The sequence below is a fragment of the Hordeum vulgare genome, chromosome 5H, assembly GCF_904849725.1.
Source record: "Hordeum vulgare subsp. vulgare chromosome 5H, MorexV3_pseudomolecules_assembly, whole genome shotgun sequence".
In the NCBI taxonomy this organism is placed as follows: Eukaryota; Viridiplantae; Streptophyta; class Magnoliopsida; order Poales; family Poaceae; genus Hordeum; species Hordeum vulgare.
Genome location: NC_058522.1, coordinates 566,240,153 through 566,257,010, shown reverse-complemented (window position 1 = coordinate 566,257,010; position 16,858 = coordinate 566,240,153). Strand labels below are relative to the sequence as shown.

General features: G+C 49.5%; 2 protein-coding genes across 5 annotated transcripts; one reads left to right on the top strand and one right to left on the bottom strand.

Moving 5' to 3' along the window:
* The first annotated feature begins 8,773 nt into the window (after nt 1-8,773).
* Nucleotides 8,774-10,927, top strand: LOC123453112 (protein GRAVITROPIC IN THE LIGHT 1). Its single transcript, XM_045129877.1, has one exon. It carries the CDS (start codon nt 9,212-9,214, stop codon nt 10,688-10,690), a length of 1,479 nt encoding a protein of 492 aa, XP_044985812.1. The 5' UTR covers nt 8,774-9,211; the 3' UTR covers nt 10,691-10,927.
* Nucleotides 10,928-11,530: 603 nt separating this feature from the next.
* Nucleotides 11,531-15,118, bottom strand: LOC123453113 (transcription termination/antitermination protein NusG). 4 transcript variants are annotated; one of them, XR_006632702.1, is made up of 8 exons: nt 14,649-15,118; nt 14,102-14,280; nt 13,296-13,617; nt 13,111-13,193; nt 12,393-12,527; nt 12,235-12,305; nt 11,856-12,035; nt 11,531-11,772 (listed from the first exon to the last, which is right to left on the bottom strand). XR_006632702.1 is itself a non-coding variant. In XM_045129878.1 (5 exons), the coding sequence occupies exons 1-4, from the start codon at nt 15,066-15,068 to the stop codon at nt 13,113-13,115; spliced, it is 1,002 nt and encodes a 333-aa protein (XP_044985813.1). In that variant the 5' UTR covers nt 15,069-15,118; the 3' UTR covers nt 12,231-12,527; nt 13,111-13,112. The 4 variants fall into 4 exon arrangements, 1 of the variants encoding a protein (XP_044985813.1); XR_006632701.1 differs by having other exon boundaries at nt 12,235-12,527; XR_006632700.1 differs by lacking the exons at nt 12,235-12,305; nt 12,393-12,527.
* Between the last annotated feature and the right edge of the window lie 1,740 nt (nt 15,119-16,858).

Genomic DNA, 16,858 nt, shown 5'->3' with positions numbered 1-16,858 from the left:
TTTGCAGGAAGAGTATCAACCAACCTACGTACGCATCAGATCTTCCTTGTTACTAGTTTATACTAGCACAAACGTCCGTGCGTTGCAACAGGAAGAACAATATTTATTTTTTTATGCGTAAAGTATAATTATTTATAGGCAAGACTCTTCGCATTTTAGTATGGATTTTGAACAAACAACTTCAAATTTAAACATTAAACTGTGCAACTAAAGCTCATTTTTGTCATTGTGTGGCCGAAACACCCACCTCTCACACGTGATGATCTTGGGTCAAGGTATAGTAGTATCTTGATGGATCCGTCCATACATAACCTTTATGTCCAACACCTACGAAAAATAGTAGGCACGATAGAAAAAACATATTAAAAGAGAAAATGAGAAAAATTGATGGTGCAAAAGCGAGATCAAGAAAAGAATGGAGATAAGGATCATAAAATCACAAGCTTAACCACTTATACCCAGAAATCCATCTCCGCATGACTAATCATGTGACAAACAAGCAGTAGGCCAGTAGCCACAAATCCATGAGACATGCGTGATCATTAGGAGGCATAAAATCCACTTGTGCATGAAAAAATCTCAGCTCAAAATGAACCATATATTGTATACGCATCAGAAAGAATATAATAGAAAATCTAGAGCACATCACGCAGTCAATTGTGCTACATACCGCACGCCCCTTCGTGGGATCCATATTTGTTTTGGTTTGATGCTAAGATGGATAGGCTATCGACGGTTGGTTGTCTCCTGTTATTCTCTTTCCATCGATTTTGTCCATGCATCGTCTCTCTAAGTCTCCATCTCTCTCTTTTCACGCAAAGTCCCTTCCTACCTTAGATCTGTGTCGCTTGGAGGCACTCGAAGTAACTGCGCAAGTGCAGCGGGCGGCGACCGGCAACCAGCGCAGCAAAGGTAGCGAGGCAAGCTCCTGCCTCTTCAGGAGCTCGATTTCGATGAGACTCACACGCGAGGGAGCGGAGGAGATATCGATTCTCCGCGGGCGAGCTCGGTGGCGTGGAGTCGCACCAATGATCTTTTTTTTAAGATTTCAGGACTGCCTGACCTATAGCCGATGGGGAGGAAGATGAGTGCGGCTGAACGCGCAGTTGCCTAGGGAGCGACAGGCGATTTCGGTAGCGAGGAGTTTCGAGGCTTGATATATTGACTGGTATTAATTTATATAGTCATGGATCGGGCCGTGATGCTTCGAGGCTCCTGCAGAGTCCTTGTCCGAAACTGGTCAAGCGAGGTGAGATCATGCAGAGAACGACGCTCGTTTTTAATTATTATTAGGTGCGCTTGGGTCGGGTGCTCTTGTGTCGTTCATGAACAAAACGGTTTTGAACTGCGGGTTGGATAATAAAAATTACAGGGGCTTTTTTATAAAAATGTCGTGGTGGGTTTTCCGACGAAAGCAATAGCCTCTTTATTATTAGGTATAGACTAGGATCATAATTAGTATTGGCTGGTTGATTGTGTTATGTAATAACTATGCCAACCTGAATATATTATTACCCACGTTTCAAAATAATTGAATTTTTGGGCTTGTCCTGAGTCAAACATGTTTAAGTTTGATCAAGTTTACATAGTAAAAAATAGTAACATATAGAGCATCAAATTCGTCTCATGAGATTCTTTGTGGAGTATATTTTTGCACCATATATATTTGGTGTTGTAGATCTTAGCATATTTTCCTATAGTGTTGATCAAACTTAAGAGCATCTCTAGCATACCCCGTATAATCGTTGGAACTGTAAAATTCCGATGACTATACAGGTTAGGACTATTTTTTTATGTCACACCAGATACTGCAAACGCGGTCCGATCCGTAAAACTTTCGCGGTGGCCCGTAAACGCGACCGCTCGAACACTACATCTGCGGGTTCGGCCGGTGGATGCGGGTAAAAACCCTATCCCCCCGCCGCCAAGAAAAGCCCCCACCTCACCGTCGGCGCCTCAGATCCGCTGTCGCGCGCCTCCATTCCAACACCTAGCCGCTCCATTCCACCGTCCTTGATGGCCAACTCCGACGGCCGTAGGAATGATGACCCCGAGAGGGCTCGTCGCGTCAGATCTGACATCGCCCGGAAGCGTGCCGCCCACCGGTAGACGCAATGGGGCATGACGTCGCGACTGTCGCTCCTCCGTCGCGAGACAGAGGAGTACGACCGCTCGCGCGGCCGCCTCTTCTCCGGCAGCTCCTATGAGGCATCGAGCTCGCGCTCCTATCCCTCCCCCCGGTGAAGAGGGAGTAAGAGGAGCTCCCGTCGGCGAAGATGGAACCGGAGGCCGAGGCGGTGCCGCAGTGACCTGCCGGGGGCGTCATTGGATCGGAGGATTTCCTCCCCCTACGGAGGCGGATAGCTTACCCATGCTGCTGGCGCGGAGTGCGCGGGAGGCGGAAGAGGACCAATAGCGCCGCCGGAGGGGAGAGGAGATCGACACCGTGCTCTATGAGCAGGGTGTCGTGTTGGCGCTCGCCTTTGGCCACAAGCAGGAGGAGTGGCGCTGCAAAGCCACTGCGCAGGAGAGCATTTACGTCGAGCTCTCCTCCGACGAGGACGATGACCGAGCGATGGAGAGCATCTACTACCGCACGAGCTCGACTCCGGTGAGCTCAATTTTGCGGGGTGCGGTAGGATAGTTGCTTCGGTGAGCTGTGCTGAGCTCCAGTAGGATAGCTTACCTCTACCCTGATGGGGAACGTTGCATGGGAAACAAAAAAAATCGTACGCACACGAAAGACCTATCATGGTGATGATCATCTACGAGAGGGGAGATCGGATCCACATACCCTTGTAGATCGCTGATGCGTCTCCATCGTATCTACTTTTCCAAACTCTTTTGCCCTTGTTTTGGACTCTAATTTGCATGATTTGAATGAAACTAACCTCGACTGACGCTGTTTTCAGCAGAATTGCCTTGGTGTTGTTTTTGTGCAGAAATCAAAGTTCTCCAAACGTCCTGAAAATTTACGGAGATTATTTTTGGAAAATATGAAAAATACCTGCGCAAAGATCCACCTAAGGGGGTGGGCCAATGGGCCACAAGCCCTCTAGCCGCCACCCCCTGGTGGCGGTGGGCAAGCTTGTGGGGCCCACGTGGCTCTACCGCCCCGAATCTTAGCTCTATAAGTTCACTTTCGTCCCAGAAAAAATAAAAATAGAAGATTTCGTCGCGTTTGCGATACTGAGGCGCCGCCACAACTTGTTCTTCATCTCGAGGGCAGATCTGGAGTCCGTTTTGGGCTCCGGAGAGGGGAAATCGTCGCCATCGTCATCATCAACCTTCTTCCCTCTCCAATTCCATGAAGCTCTTCATCGTTCGTGAGTAATCTATTCGTAGGCTCGCTGGGCGGTGATGAGTAGGATGAGATCTATCATGTAATCGAGTTAGTTTTGACGGGGATTGATCCCTAGTATCCACTATGTTATGAGATTGATGTTGCTACTACTTTGCCATGCTTAATGCTTGTCACTAGGGCCCGAGTGCCATGATTTCATATCTGAAATTATTATGTTGTCACCAATATATGTGTGTTTTAGATCCGATCTTGCAAGTTGTAGTTACCTACTATGTGTTATGATCCAGCAACCCCGGAGTGACAATAACCGGAACCACTCCCGGTGATGACCATAGTTTGAGGAGTTCATGTGTTCACCAAGTGCTAATGCGTTGGTCCGGTTCTTTATTAAAAGGAGAACCTTAATATCCCATAGTTTCCTTTTGGACCCCGCTGCCACGGGAGGGATGGACAATAGATGTCATGCAAGTTCTTTTCCCTAAGCACGTATGACGACACACGGAATGCATGCCTACATCACATTGACGAACGGGAGCTAGCCACATATCTCTCCGTGTTATAATTGTTGCATGATGAATATCATCCAAACAAATCACCGACCCATTGCCTACGAGTTTGTCCTATTGCTGCTGTTACAAGTCTTGCTCTGCTGCTGTTACTTGTCTTGCTCTGCTGCTACTGTTGCTACTTGCTACTGCTGTCACTACTGCTGTTCCTTAACGCTGCTATTACTCGTTACACTGTTGTTACCTGCTACAATCTTGATTCGCTGGTCGTTGACGGGAACTGACAATTTCCGTCAACGGGCAACTTGGCGCCATCGATACAATCGCTAGGAATAGTCTGCCGTCAACAAATCGTTTCTGACACCGTTGTTATCATACTACTTTGTTGTTACTATTTTGCTTGCAGATACTAATCTTTCAGGTGTGGTTGAATCTGACACATTCAGCTGCTAATACTTGAGAGTATCCTCTCACCTCCTGTTTGGCGATCAACAAATTCTGATCGAATACTCTACCCTCGAAAACTGCTACGATCCCACGTGCTGGTGGGCCGTCAACAACATTCTTCTAGTTTCGATTGCCGGAGAGTGCTAGCAGTATTCTTCTGGTGCCGTTGCAGGGGAAGGTCTTGTGGGGGAACGTCGCATGGGAAACAAAAATTTTCCTACGCGCACGAAGCCCTATCATGGTGATGTCCATCTACGAGAGGGGATGAGTGATCTACGTACCCTTGTAGATCGTACAGCAGAAGCGTTAGAGAACGCGGTTGATGTAGTGGAACGTCCTCACGTCCCTCGATCCGCCCCGCGAACAATCCCGCGATCAGTCCCACGATCTAGTACCGAACGGACGGCACCTCCGCGTTCAGCACACGTACAGCTCGACGATGATCTCGGCCTTCTTGATCCAGCAAGAGAGACGGAGAGGTAGAAGAGTTCTCCGGCAGCGTGACGGTGCTCCGGAGGTTGGTGATGACCTTGTCTCAGCAGGGCTCCGCCCGAGTTCCGCAGAAACGCGATCTAGAGGAAAAACTATGGAGGTATGTGGTCGGGCAGCCGTGAGAAAGTCGTCTCAAATCTGCCCTAAAAGCTCCATATATATAGGAGGAGGGAGGGGGACCTTGCCTTGGGGTCCAAGGGACCCTCAAGGGGTCGGCCGAGCCAAGGGGGGGAGGACTCCCCCCCCAAACCGAGTTGGACTTGGTTTGGTGGGAGGAGTCCCCCTCCCTTCCCACTTCCTCCCTCTTTTTTTTTCTTTTCCTTTGATTTCTTTTTCTTGGCGCATAGGCCCCCTTGGGGCTGTCCCACCAGCCCACTAAGGGCTGGTGTGTCTCCCCAAAGCCTATGGGCTTCCCCGGGGTGGGTTGCCCCCCCCCCCCCGGTGAACTCCCGGAACCCATTCGTCATTCCCGGTACATTCCCGGTAACTCCGAAAACCTTCCGGTAATCAAATGAGGTCATCCTATATATCAATCTTCGTTTCCGGACCATTCCGGAAACCCTCGTGACGTCCGTGATCTCACCCGGGACTCCGAACAACATTCGGTAACCAACCATATAACTCAAATACGCATAAAACAACGTCGAACCTTAAGTGTGCAGACCCTGCGGGTTCGAGAATTATGTAGACATGACCCGAGAGACTCCTCGGTCAATATCCAATAGCGGGACCTGGATGCCCATATTGGATCCTACATATTCTACGAAGATCTTATCGTTTGAACCTCAGTGCCAAGGATTCGTATAATCCCGTATGTCATTCCCTTTGTCCTTCGGTATGTTACTTGCCCGAGATTCGATCGTCAGTATCCGCATACCTATTTCAATCTCGTTTACCGGCAAGTCTCTTTACTCGTTCCGTAATACAAGATCCTACAACTTACACTAAGTTACATTGCTTGCAAGGCTTATGTGTGATGTTGTATTACCGAGTGGGCCCCGAGATACCTCTCCGTCACACGGAGTGACAAATCCCAGTCTTGATCCATACTAACTCAACTAACACCTTCGGAGATACCTGTAGAGCATCTTTATAGTCACCCAGTTACGTTGCGACGTTTGATACACACAAAGCATTCCTCCGGTGTCAGTGAGTTATATGATCTCATGGTCATAGGAATAAATACTTGACACGCAGAAAACAGTAGCAACAAAATGACACGATCAACATGCTACGTCTATTAGTTTGGGTCTAGTCCATCACGTGATTCTCCCAATGACGTGATCCAGTTATCAAGCAACAACACCTTGTTCATAATCAGAAGACACTGACTATCATCGATCAACTGGCTAGCCAACTAGAGGCATGCTAGGGACGGTGTTTTGTCTATGTATCCACACATGTAAATGAGTCTTCATTCAATACAATTATAGCATGGATAATAAACTATTATCTTGATACAGGAATTATAATAATAACTATACATTTATTATTGCCTCTAGGGCATAATTCCAACAGGTCTGCTGTCACAGAGTCAATCGCTAAGCGGGAAGCATTAAGAAACGCGGTTGATGTAGTCGAACGTCTTCGCGATCCGAACCGCAAGCATCCCACGAAATCCGTCCCGATCTAGCGCCGAACGGACGGCACCTCCGCGTTCAACACACGTACATCTTGATGACGATCTTCGCCTTCTTGATCCAGCAAGAGGGTCGAAGAGGTAGATGAGTTCCCCGGCAGCACGACGACATGGTGGTGGTGGTGGACTACTCAAGCAGGGATTTGCCAAGCTATGTCGGACTAATCTAGACAGGGAAGACGATCTGTGGAGAAGAGGGCGGCACGTGGCTTTTTTCCGGTGCCTTTTGCCCTCAAAACCTCCACTATATATAGGAGGAACAAGGGGGAGGGCTGGATTGCCTCCTACTCCAAGGAGGAGCTTCGACCGAGCCAAGAGGGAGGAGTCCTCCAATTCGGTTTGGTGGAGGACTCCTTCCCCACTTGTCCACCTCCTTTCTTTTTTTCCTTTTCTTTTTCTTTTTGCTCTTTGGCCGAATTGGACTTATTGGGCTGGCTACACCAGCCCACTAAGGGATGATGTGCCACTCTAAGTCCAATACGCCTTCTCCCGGGTGGGTGGCCCTCGCGGTAAAACCCCGGAACCCATTCGTCACTCCTGGTACTTTACGGGTAATGCCCGAAATCTTCCCGGAAGCCAAATGCAACATTCCTATATATCAATCTTTACCTCCGGACCATTCCGGAGCTCCTCGTGACGTCGGGGATCTCATCCGAAACTCTGAACAACTTTCGGTCACCAACATACATAACTCAATACTACCGAAACATCACTGAACCTTAAGTGTGCAGACCCTGCGGGTTCGAGAGCTATGTAGCCATGACCGAGACACTCTCCGGTCAATATCCAATAGCGATACCTGGATGCCCATATTGGATCCTACATATTCTACGAAGATCTTATCGGTTGAACATCTATGTCAAGGATTCAGTTAATCCCGTATAACATTCCGTTTGTCCTTCGATATGATACTTGCCCGAGATTCGATCGTCGGTATCTTCATACCCATTTCAATCTCGTTACCGACAAGTCTCCTTACTCGTTCCGTAACACAAACTCCCGTGGCTAACTCTTTAGTCACATTGCTTCCAAGGCTTGTTTGTGATGTTGTATTACCGAGTGGGCCCCGAGATACGTCTTCGTTATACGGAGTGACAAATTCCAGTCTTGATCCATGCTAACTCAACGGACACCTTCGAAGATACATGTAGAGCACCTTTATAATCACCCAATAACATTGCGATGTTTGATACACACAAGGCATTCCTCCGGTGTTAGTGAGTTACATGATTTCATGGTCATAGGAACGTATACTTGACATGCAGAAAACAATAGCAACAAAATGACACGATCACATGCTACGTTTATAGTTTGGGTCTTGTCCATCACATCATTCTCGTAATGATGTGATCCCGTTATCAACCGACAACACTTGTCCATGGCCAGGAAACCTTAACCATCTTTGATCAACGAGCTAGTCAACTAGAGGCTCACTAGGGACCCCTGTTCAAGAATTCGTCCGAGTAACCAGTTAACTTACCGATTAATTTCTACTCGTTAGGTCATCGAGTAGCCGATTAACTGATAAATCGTCTGATTAACTGATTAAATGGCCGATTAACTTGCCGGTTAGCCTATTAATCCCCTAGTCGCCAGCCAACCGAGCAGCTACCAGTTAACGATTTCCTCAACAATGTTAGGGACATTGTTTTGTCTATATATGCACACATGTATTTATGTTTCCATTCAGTACAATTATAGCATGGATAATAAACAATTATCTTGAAACAGGAAATATAATAATAACTATTTTATTATTGCCTCTATGACATATTTCCAACAGTCTCTCACTTGCACTAGTGTCAATAATCGAGCTTCACATCTTATGTGATTTACAATGTAACAAATCTAACACCCATACATCTTCACTCGAAGTCCGTCGGAACTGTCGATGGATCCGCCTGTCGGGACCTCGATGATCCCGCCCCTTAGGAAACGAGCACTCGTTGAGCGGACGTTATGGAGTCGCGACGGACAGATCGTGCCATCGGTCGGGCGTTGTCCTCACGGGAGCGGCAGAGTGCAATGTGAACGACCATTGCCTCCTCCACTCCGTAGGGGACGATCCCCCAGTCGATGGATCCAGACTGGTAGAAGTCGGATCCACTACCCTCCATGCCGAAGAAGGTCGAAGATCGCCAAGGTGAGGTAGGGTGGCGGATGGGAGGGAGTAAAGTGACTAGGATTTGGTCCGGCCAATGCATGAGGACGAATATATGTGAAGTTGATGCAGGCCAAGCGGGCATGTCCATGCCCGGGCTCCCCATATCCGCCCCATATTTGGGATGGATATGAGGGGTGCCGGTCAATCCGGACGTTTGAGGCCCGAATCCGGTTAGGTTGATTTTTTATGACCGATCACTGATCGGGCGGCTTGATCGGACGTTTGAGACGGATTTAAGATTCTCTAACAATGACTAGTTTTACATAGATGAACTTGACTGAAAAAAGAACCATGGATGTACAAACAAAGCCCCAGGTTGATCGATCAACAAGAGTGGTTAAGCTTAATCACACACTTGAAGGACAGTCGAAAAGAAAGGCCCCGGTGCTGCTAGTGCTAGAGTGCTAAAAAGGTCAGGACTAAGGACCGTCTCAGACGGATTAGACAGGACTGTGAGTGGTACTTTAGCAGCTAATAATAGATGGAACTGACGGTGCTCACTGTTCACTCACAGCTGACCTGAGGTTAAACACGTAAAAGTAGCAGCACAGGACGGGACCAGCTCGGCTCGGCTCACTCCCTTGTCCGCATCTAGCCGCGCTTCACACCGCAGAGCATCTCTCTCCATCACAGAGTCCAACCAAGCGAGAAGAAGGAAGATGGCGAGCAAGGCGGTCACCATCGGCGATCTGATCCACCGCGTCGCCTCCTCCTGCCTCTCCAACCGCTTCCCGGGCACCTACACCCTCGACGGCTCCGACCTCGACGCCTCCGACGACGACGACGACCCCTTCGCCGACTTTGGGGACGCCGCCGACGCCGACGCCGACGCGGAGGACGAGTGCCCGCGCCCCACGGTCCGGGCGGACGAGGGGGACGAGGAGGCCAGTAGGCTCAGGATCTGGGAGGAGGCGGAGGAGGAGAAGCGGCGGGCCAACAATGCCGCCGCGGCGAAGGAGGCGGAGGCCAAGAAGGTGGAGGGGGCCGAGCGGGCGGGCGACGCGGAGGCGCTCATGGCGGAGGTGTTCGACGCGGTCTCCGGCGTGCGGCGCGCGTACGCGGCGCTGCAGGGCGCGCACTGCCCCTGGGACCCCGACCGGATGCGCGCCGCCGACGCCGGCGTCGTCGCCGAGCTCCGCCACCTCGCGCGCCTCCGCGACCGCTTCCGCCGCGCCGCGGCTTCCCCGGGCGGCCGCATCCCGCGCCCCAGCCCCTCCGCCCCGCCGCTCCGCGAGGCCGTCGCGCCCTACGAGGCCGCGCTCGACGACCTCCGCCGACAGCTCCAGGGCAAGCAGGCCGAGGTGGACGGGCTCAAGGAGAAGCTCGCCGCCGCCGCCACCCGCCGCAGCAACGCGCGCCTCCACCCCTCCAAGAAGCACCACCACATCCTCGCCGCCGCCCCCGCCGCGGAGGTCGGCGCGCCGACGGCGGAGCTGTTCGTCGCATGCGCCGAGCAGGCCCGCGCGGCGACGCGGGCGTTCGCGGCGCACCTCCTCCACCTGCTCCGCGCGGCTGGGCTGGACCCAGCGGCGGCCACGCGGTCCGTCACCAAGATCCCGGTCACCTCCCCGCAGCTCGCCAAACACGCGCTGGAGGCGCACGCCACGGCCGTCCTGCTCGGCGGCTTCGAGCACGAGTCCTTCTACCTGGACGGGTCCCTCTCGTCCCTCCTCGACCCGGCGGCGTTCCGGCGGGAGCGGTACGCGCAGTACCGCGACATGCGCGGCATGGACCCGGGCGAGCTCCTGGGCGTGCTCCCGACCTGCTCCTTCGGGCGGTACGCCGCCAGCAAGTTCGCGTCCCTGCTCCCGCCGCGCGTGGAGGAGGCCGTCCTCGGCGGCGACGAGCACAAGAAGGCGGGGGCGCACCCGCGGACGCCGTTCTACGGTGAGTTCCTGCGGGCGGCCAAGGCGGTGTGGCTGCTGCACCTGCTGGCGTTCGCGCTGGAGCCGCCGCCCAGCCACTTCGAGGCCGGCCGCGGCGCCGAGTTCCACCCGGAGTACATGGAGAGCGTGGCCGGGTCCGCTCCCCGCGGCGGCATGGTGGTCGGGTTCGCGGTGGCGCCGGGGTTCAAGCTGTGCAACGCCGCCGTGGTGCGCGCCCGGGTGTACCTCGTGCCCCGCGGCAGCCGACAGTGACACCCACTGTGGCAGACGGGGCGAGATCACGGATGCGATCCGCATGAGCCACGGGCCACCCCATCTCTCCTGCTAGCTGGAGCCTGGTGCAGCTACCCGAGCTGCACTTGACTCCCTGCCTTAATTAGTTCCCCCATGTACTTGATCCTTGCTAAAGCTAAGCTCTCTCGAGAAATCTCATGTGTAAAACCTTGTTCACTGAAGTGTTCCAACTAACAGTACAATTTTCCTGGCTCATTCTGTACTGATCAGTACAATTTCCTTGAGTGGCCGTGTATCATTCGGGCATTCAGTTGGCTCATCATTGTGTGCATTGATGTGGCACTGTGCAGCCACAATGCACCGATGTGCACCCTTGTTTTTAGGCAGGAGAGATGAGGAGACATGCAAGGTTCTGAGATGTGTGTTGTGTGGCCAAGAACATCAAGTCCCTACCAAGTACCATCATCACCTTTGATTTGATCAATTTGTCTGAAAAATATAAGTTGTTTGGAAACACTGATTGAAAAAGAAAACATTTTGGGCGGCAGCAAGAAAGATGGGAGGTGTCTTGTTCGATGCATGTCACTGAAAAGCATGGCATGAAAAAGGAACGAAGATGATAGATCTGCTCAGGTGGAGACGTTGCAGGCTTTGTTCCAAGCATCATCATAGCACATTGCCACAAACCGTAGGTAAAAGGGAGGAAAGTAGGAAACTTGTACTGTAAGCCTTTTGGTCTCAAGGATGGCACACTGATGAAAACAACTCGATTGGAACTGTTTCTCCGAAGTGGCCTCACTCTGTCAGAAAGCAAAGCAGATGGGGCAGCACACTTCAAGATTGCTAGACATAACGATCTCCAATGAAAACCGGCCTTCTTTTACCACCATTTGATTTGGTTGAAAAATGAATGTACTGATCAGAATTATGAAATGAATTAGTATCCTGTGGTGCTAAAAAGGAATACAAAGTGTTGAAACATTGCTCTCTACATGATAGTAGAACTATAGGTCGAGGTGAAACTTTAGCAACCAAGTCGGCGATTTCCTGTTGAACCAATCCTGGTCCGCAAAAACCAGCGTTTCCAAACACTTGCCAGGCTGAAAGAAGAGATTATTTAGTTCAGGATCCATTCACAGAGCTCGTTTAGTTGTTTAAACACATGGTGGTGGAGAGTACTTACGGCTTAATGTTTACTGTGGCTCACAGGCTAACTATTCTGTTGTGTTTGTCACCCAATCCGGTGGTCTTCAACAGATCCATATACCCCAAGTGCTTTATTCATATCTCCAGGGCCCAACTGACAAAACTTCTGAATCTATTTCGACAAACAAAACTACTGATACAGTGCGTCTGTGCCTAGCTGTTCAGACATGAAAAATAAATGTGAGATACAATTTATTTTTGTAAGAACACAAAATATATGAAAACCCAGAATGGAAAAAGGCCCACGAAGCTTAGAGGATCTGAAATATATGGAAGCGCTGTGGGGGAAAAGTCAATTTGATGGACGCCCTACTGACATATCATGGAACAATGATAAAATTTTCTTACAGAAGAACCTTAAATATACTTGATTTACTTCACTTGGGGCCTTGGGGAAGCAGCAATGATAACGAATGATTGTCCTATCCTATAACCAAAGGCCCACATGTGAGGTCACATACTCCAGATACACAATTTATTTTGTGCATGAAAAATATGCAAGTCTTCTCCCTACATGATTCTTTTCAGGTCATGGCCAGGGGAAAGAGAGACTCCCCACTTGTACTAGTAATTCCCTATATGATTCTTTTCAGGTCATAACCAGGGGAAAGAGGAGAGCGAAGTTTGTGTGCTTGGGCACCATGGCGTCCTTTTAAAAAAAATCAAAAATCAGTCAAAAGTTCCAAAAACATAATTCTGTGTAAACTTGTATGTATTCACTACTGATCCATAAAACTTTGTTTTGAAAAAATATAATTTGTAAGCTGTATAAAAAAACAAATTTCCGGCCCAAAAACAAAAAATTCTGGCCCATTTGAAAATACATATTTGTCTTTTTTTGTACGCCACGTATGAATGTAAAATGAAATGAAATTTTGCACATGTGTAGTATGTATGCGTGTGTGTGTTTGTAAAAAGTTTTGAATTTTTTTGTGCAGTAAAAAATGTTTTTTTGAAACGGGCACCGTGGTGCCCGTCCACAACTACAAATATTTGGGGGAAAGAGAGCCTTCCCACTCGTACTAGTAACTCCCTATATGTTTCGAATGCATTACAGTTTGACTCAGGTATTCTGTTACTTTATCACTACCTGATGCAGGTTCGGTAGCACATGTTCATTCCTGGAAAATGTTGGTTAAATTCTAGTATTGTCCAGTGCTCAGTCATAGCTCAGTGAACTAAGGGAAAACATAATTCAGAAGTGTTCAGGTATCAGAGACAACTCTCATTACCATTAAGTATTGAGTGCCTCAATTTGATCAAAATCTAGATCTACAAAGCTCTCCTTGCCAAAAAGTGTCATCTGGACAGTAACCTGTGGGAGATAACACTTCTTAGTAACCAGATAAAACGAGAAGAAAAGGCAATGGAGAGCAGAAAGACAATTAGTTCACTATGAAGCTGTCATCAGCCTAACCTTCTTATTTTTACGAATTACTTCCAGAAGAGAGCCAGTGAAGCCTGCAAAAGGCCCGGAGAGAACATGAACACTGGCACCGAGCGTAAAAGTGTCGTTGCTGGAGGCACCTTTTGAAGTTGATTTCTTGACCTGTTTCTTGATCTTATTAATTAACATAAGTTCAGAGTCTTCAACAGGTTTGCTAAAGGAACCGACATTATTCCAGTTTTCCAGGTCTTCAAATTCTTTGTCAACTTTCTCTTGTTCCTCCTTTTCCTTTTTAATAATTGATTCGACTTCTTCAGCTGGAATTGGTTTAGGCTTCTTAATCTGCCTTTTACTGCACGGTGGAAGTATTAGTATGATGGCAGCCACAAGAAGGGCAAAACTGATCATACAACATATACGAGATATGATCAGCTGCTGTATATATCACAAATCTACTATCATTCATACACTGCTACAATTGCAGCAAACAAGTTATTGCTTCAAAAAAGTTCTTCATGTGAAGTGCAGATAGCACACTTGTGCTCCAAAAAGAAGTCCAGATCATCAAATTGGTACACTAGCTGTTTTGGGGAAATTGGGTAATGAGCATTGCCTGTTGGTCACTTTGTGGGTTAAAGGACAATTCTGAAACTACGGACGGCATACAATTGTACAATATACAATACTCATCGCAAACACTTGAAAAATCCAGGGTGGCAAGCTATCTAACATCAGCTGTCTACGCAAGAGTATGGATAATTCGAACAAGAATATCGAAGCAAAGAGCAAATAAAGTTGCAAACAGAGGTATGATGAATGAGTTGAGAAGTACCCACATAGAACCTCTTGTAGCTCCAATAAAACCATAACAACCTTCGGTGTCTCTGATGAAGTCATGAAGCTCCTTGTTTAAAGTGCAATACAGAAAGACCAGCCCAGGATGCAGAGGTTTTGACTTGGTACTGATTAAACCACTTTTCAGTCTCTTCTTCACTTGGATTGCAGGATTGTATATCTGCAGAGAATATCTGTGAGAAAAACAGCTCAAGGCAACATGGTCTGCAAATTAGATGGAGGTGTTGAAGTGTATCTTAGTTGGATTCACCTCACATCTCACTAGCCCAAAATTTAACATACTGTATGATTACAGTAATAAGGACTGAAACTTTAGTTACCGAAACTGAAACACGACGGCAAGCGTTGCCATGTGAAATGTGAGTGATGGTGACAGTTTTGCGCCGTGGCATTGCTCATAACACGATCCACGTACCCCATGGGCTTCAGGTGTTCGGCAAAATGCTCGTGAGAGAGCAGGCCAATGAACTGCACGAACGATCCATTGCTCCGTTCGGGGGCGAGAGGAGAGATTGGGGGCGATACTACCTTGAAGGAGACCTCGGAGAAGCGGCGGGCGACGGCCTTGGTGATGAGGTCGACGTAGTCGGTGCCGGGCGCCATGGAGACGCGCACGAGCCACCACTGCGGGCCGTGCTCGGCGAGGAAGTCGAGGTTGAGCTCCTCCCGCCACGTCCGCTTCGGCGGCTTCTTCCGCCGCCGCGCCGGCTCGTGGATGAGCTGCTCCTCCACCTCCTCCTTCCAGTCCCGCGCCTTGAGCTCCCTCGCCTCCCTCCGCCTCTCCCGCCTCTCCCGCGCCGTCAGCTCCTCGTCTCCGTCACCCCCGCCGTCCGCCGACGAGACCGAGGCCGAGGCCGACAGAGACACCACCGACGCTGCGGCGGCCCGCGGCGCCGCCGGGAGGGCGCAGCGACATGGGAGCCGCAGGAGTGGATAGACCAAGCTCATTGCTCCCAGCTCTCTCAAGCCGCTCGGGAACGAAGCGATTGAGTATTTTTCTTTTCAAAAACAAATGAAAAAAGTATAGAATACCTGGCCAGACGGCCCGGCACGCCACGGCACGAGCATGCCTGCTGAACGTGCCGCCCGCCACGGCATGCAGGGACACGTTTAGCAATGGAAAAAGTTCAATTTTAACCTTGAATTTGTATTGGTCGAACGAAATAAACTCTCAACTCAAAATCCCGATCGATTGCATCCTGAATATGCAATCCTGGTCTAAATCAAACCTTCGCACCATGTCAACCGGGATTCATTTTTTGGGCCGGCCCGTTTTAAAATCACGAACATATTTAATATTTTTAGAACATATTTCGAAACGGACAACACATTTCCAAACAAATATTTTTTTCCCTAAAACACGAACATTTTTTATAATATGTGAACCATTTTATAAAATGGAAAAGTCTTACCTTCCACCGGTGGATCTGTGCGATCCATCCGCCGCCTCCTCATCCGTTGATTTTTCCCATCCCGCGCCTAACGTTTTCCTGAAACTGGGCAGTTGTTTCAGAAACTGCCCAGTCCGTTGTCAGCCTACCGCGGCTCCGCACGCACGCCGTCACCGGCCTACCGCCGCCCCTGCTCCGCCGCCCTCCACCGTCGGCCTGTGCGCTGCCCCGCCGCCCTCCACCGCCGGCCCGCCCCTCACCAGATCCCCACCTCGTCGGATCACCGGATCCCCACCTCGCGCGGCGAACGAGGAGGTGTGGGGCACGGACGCCGGCGAGCTCCCGTCGCAACAACCATGGCCAGCCCCGGCTCCCTCGGCCTTAGGAGCAAGGTGGTGGAGGAGAAGGCCGTGGAGGTGGTGGACGGGAAGGCTGACGAGGCGGCAGCGGAGGACGAGGAGGAGAAGAAGATGGAGAAGGCGGAGGCGGAGGCCGGGGCGGTCATCGAGGGCACCACCGCGTCCTTCAAGGAGGAGAGCAACCTTGTCGCCGACCTCGCCGACCCCGAGCAAAAGGCGCTCGCCCAACTCAAGGAGCTCGTCGCCGCCGCGCTCGCCGGCGGGGAATTCGACCTGCCCCCGCCGCCGCGTTCTGTAACTCGACCTTTGTTGCAAAAAATTCTTCCGTAAAAATATCTATGTTACAGAAAGACGAAGAAAAAAAAATTCTGCAACAAGCAAATTGTTTCTGAAACTCGACCGTTGTTTTAGGAATTAACGGATCCAAAGTTTATTTTTTGCAACAAAACGAAAGTTTCTGCAACTCGAGCATCGTTTCAGAAATTGCGTCCAGAGCGGATCAGACGCAACGGATCGGACGGCTACACGCGCGAGATCGAACGGCTGTCGAGGTGGTGGATATTTAATAAATATCCACCGATAGATGCGTAGCAGTCCCCTTATAAAATCTCTCAAAAATAGAAAACGTGAATATTTTCAAAATCAGAACATTTTTCAAATTGGAAAATAATTTTTGGATGCGCGAACATTTTTTCTTGTAGTTGTGGAGTGATGCATGCATTTGTTCTTGTAGTTGTGAGTATATTAAAACTGTAGCTTAAGCTCTACCTGGTCAGCATTTTTCTAAATTTGTTAATCTTTTTTAAAAATGACGGACCTTTTTCAAATATTTCTTACAATGTGTTGGGACAAATCCGGTCCAACGATGAATGTCGAATAGCCTACAGGTACGCATAATACACACCATGACAACCCACACATACACGTGCATGCACACTCGTAATATATAATAAATATTTTAACGACACACAATGAACTCTATATAATA

Bases quoted from the DNA above. Each gene is read 5' to 3' on its own strand.
- LOC123453112 (XM_045129877.1), top strand. From the start codon at position 9,212: ATGGCGAGCAAGGCGGTCACCATCGGCGATCTGATCCACCGCGTCGCC.
- LOC123453113 (XM_045129878.1), bottom strand. From the start codon at position 15,068: ATGAGCTTGGTCTATCCACTCCTGCGGCTCCCATGTCGCTGCGCCCTC. The intron at 14,281-14,648 runs GTAGTATCGCCC...TATTCTCTGCAG, and splicing joins TCTCCGAGGTCTCCTTCAAG to ATATACAATCCTGCAATCCA. The intron at 13,194-13,295 runs GTTAGGCTGATG...TATCTCCCACAG, and splicing joins TAATTCGTAAAAATAAGAAG to GTTACTGTCCAGATGACACT.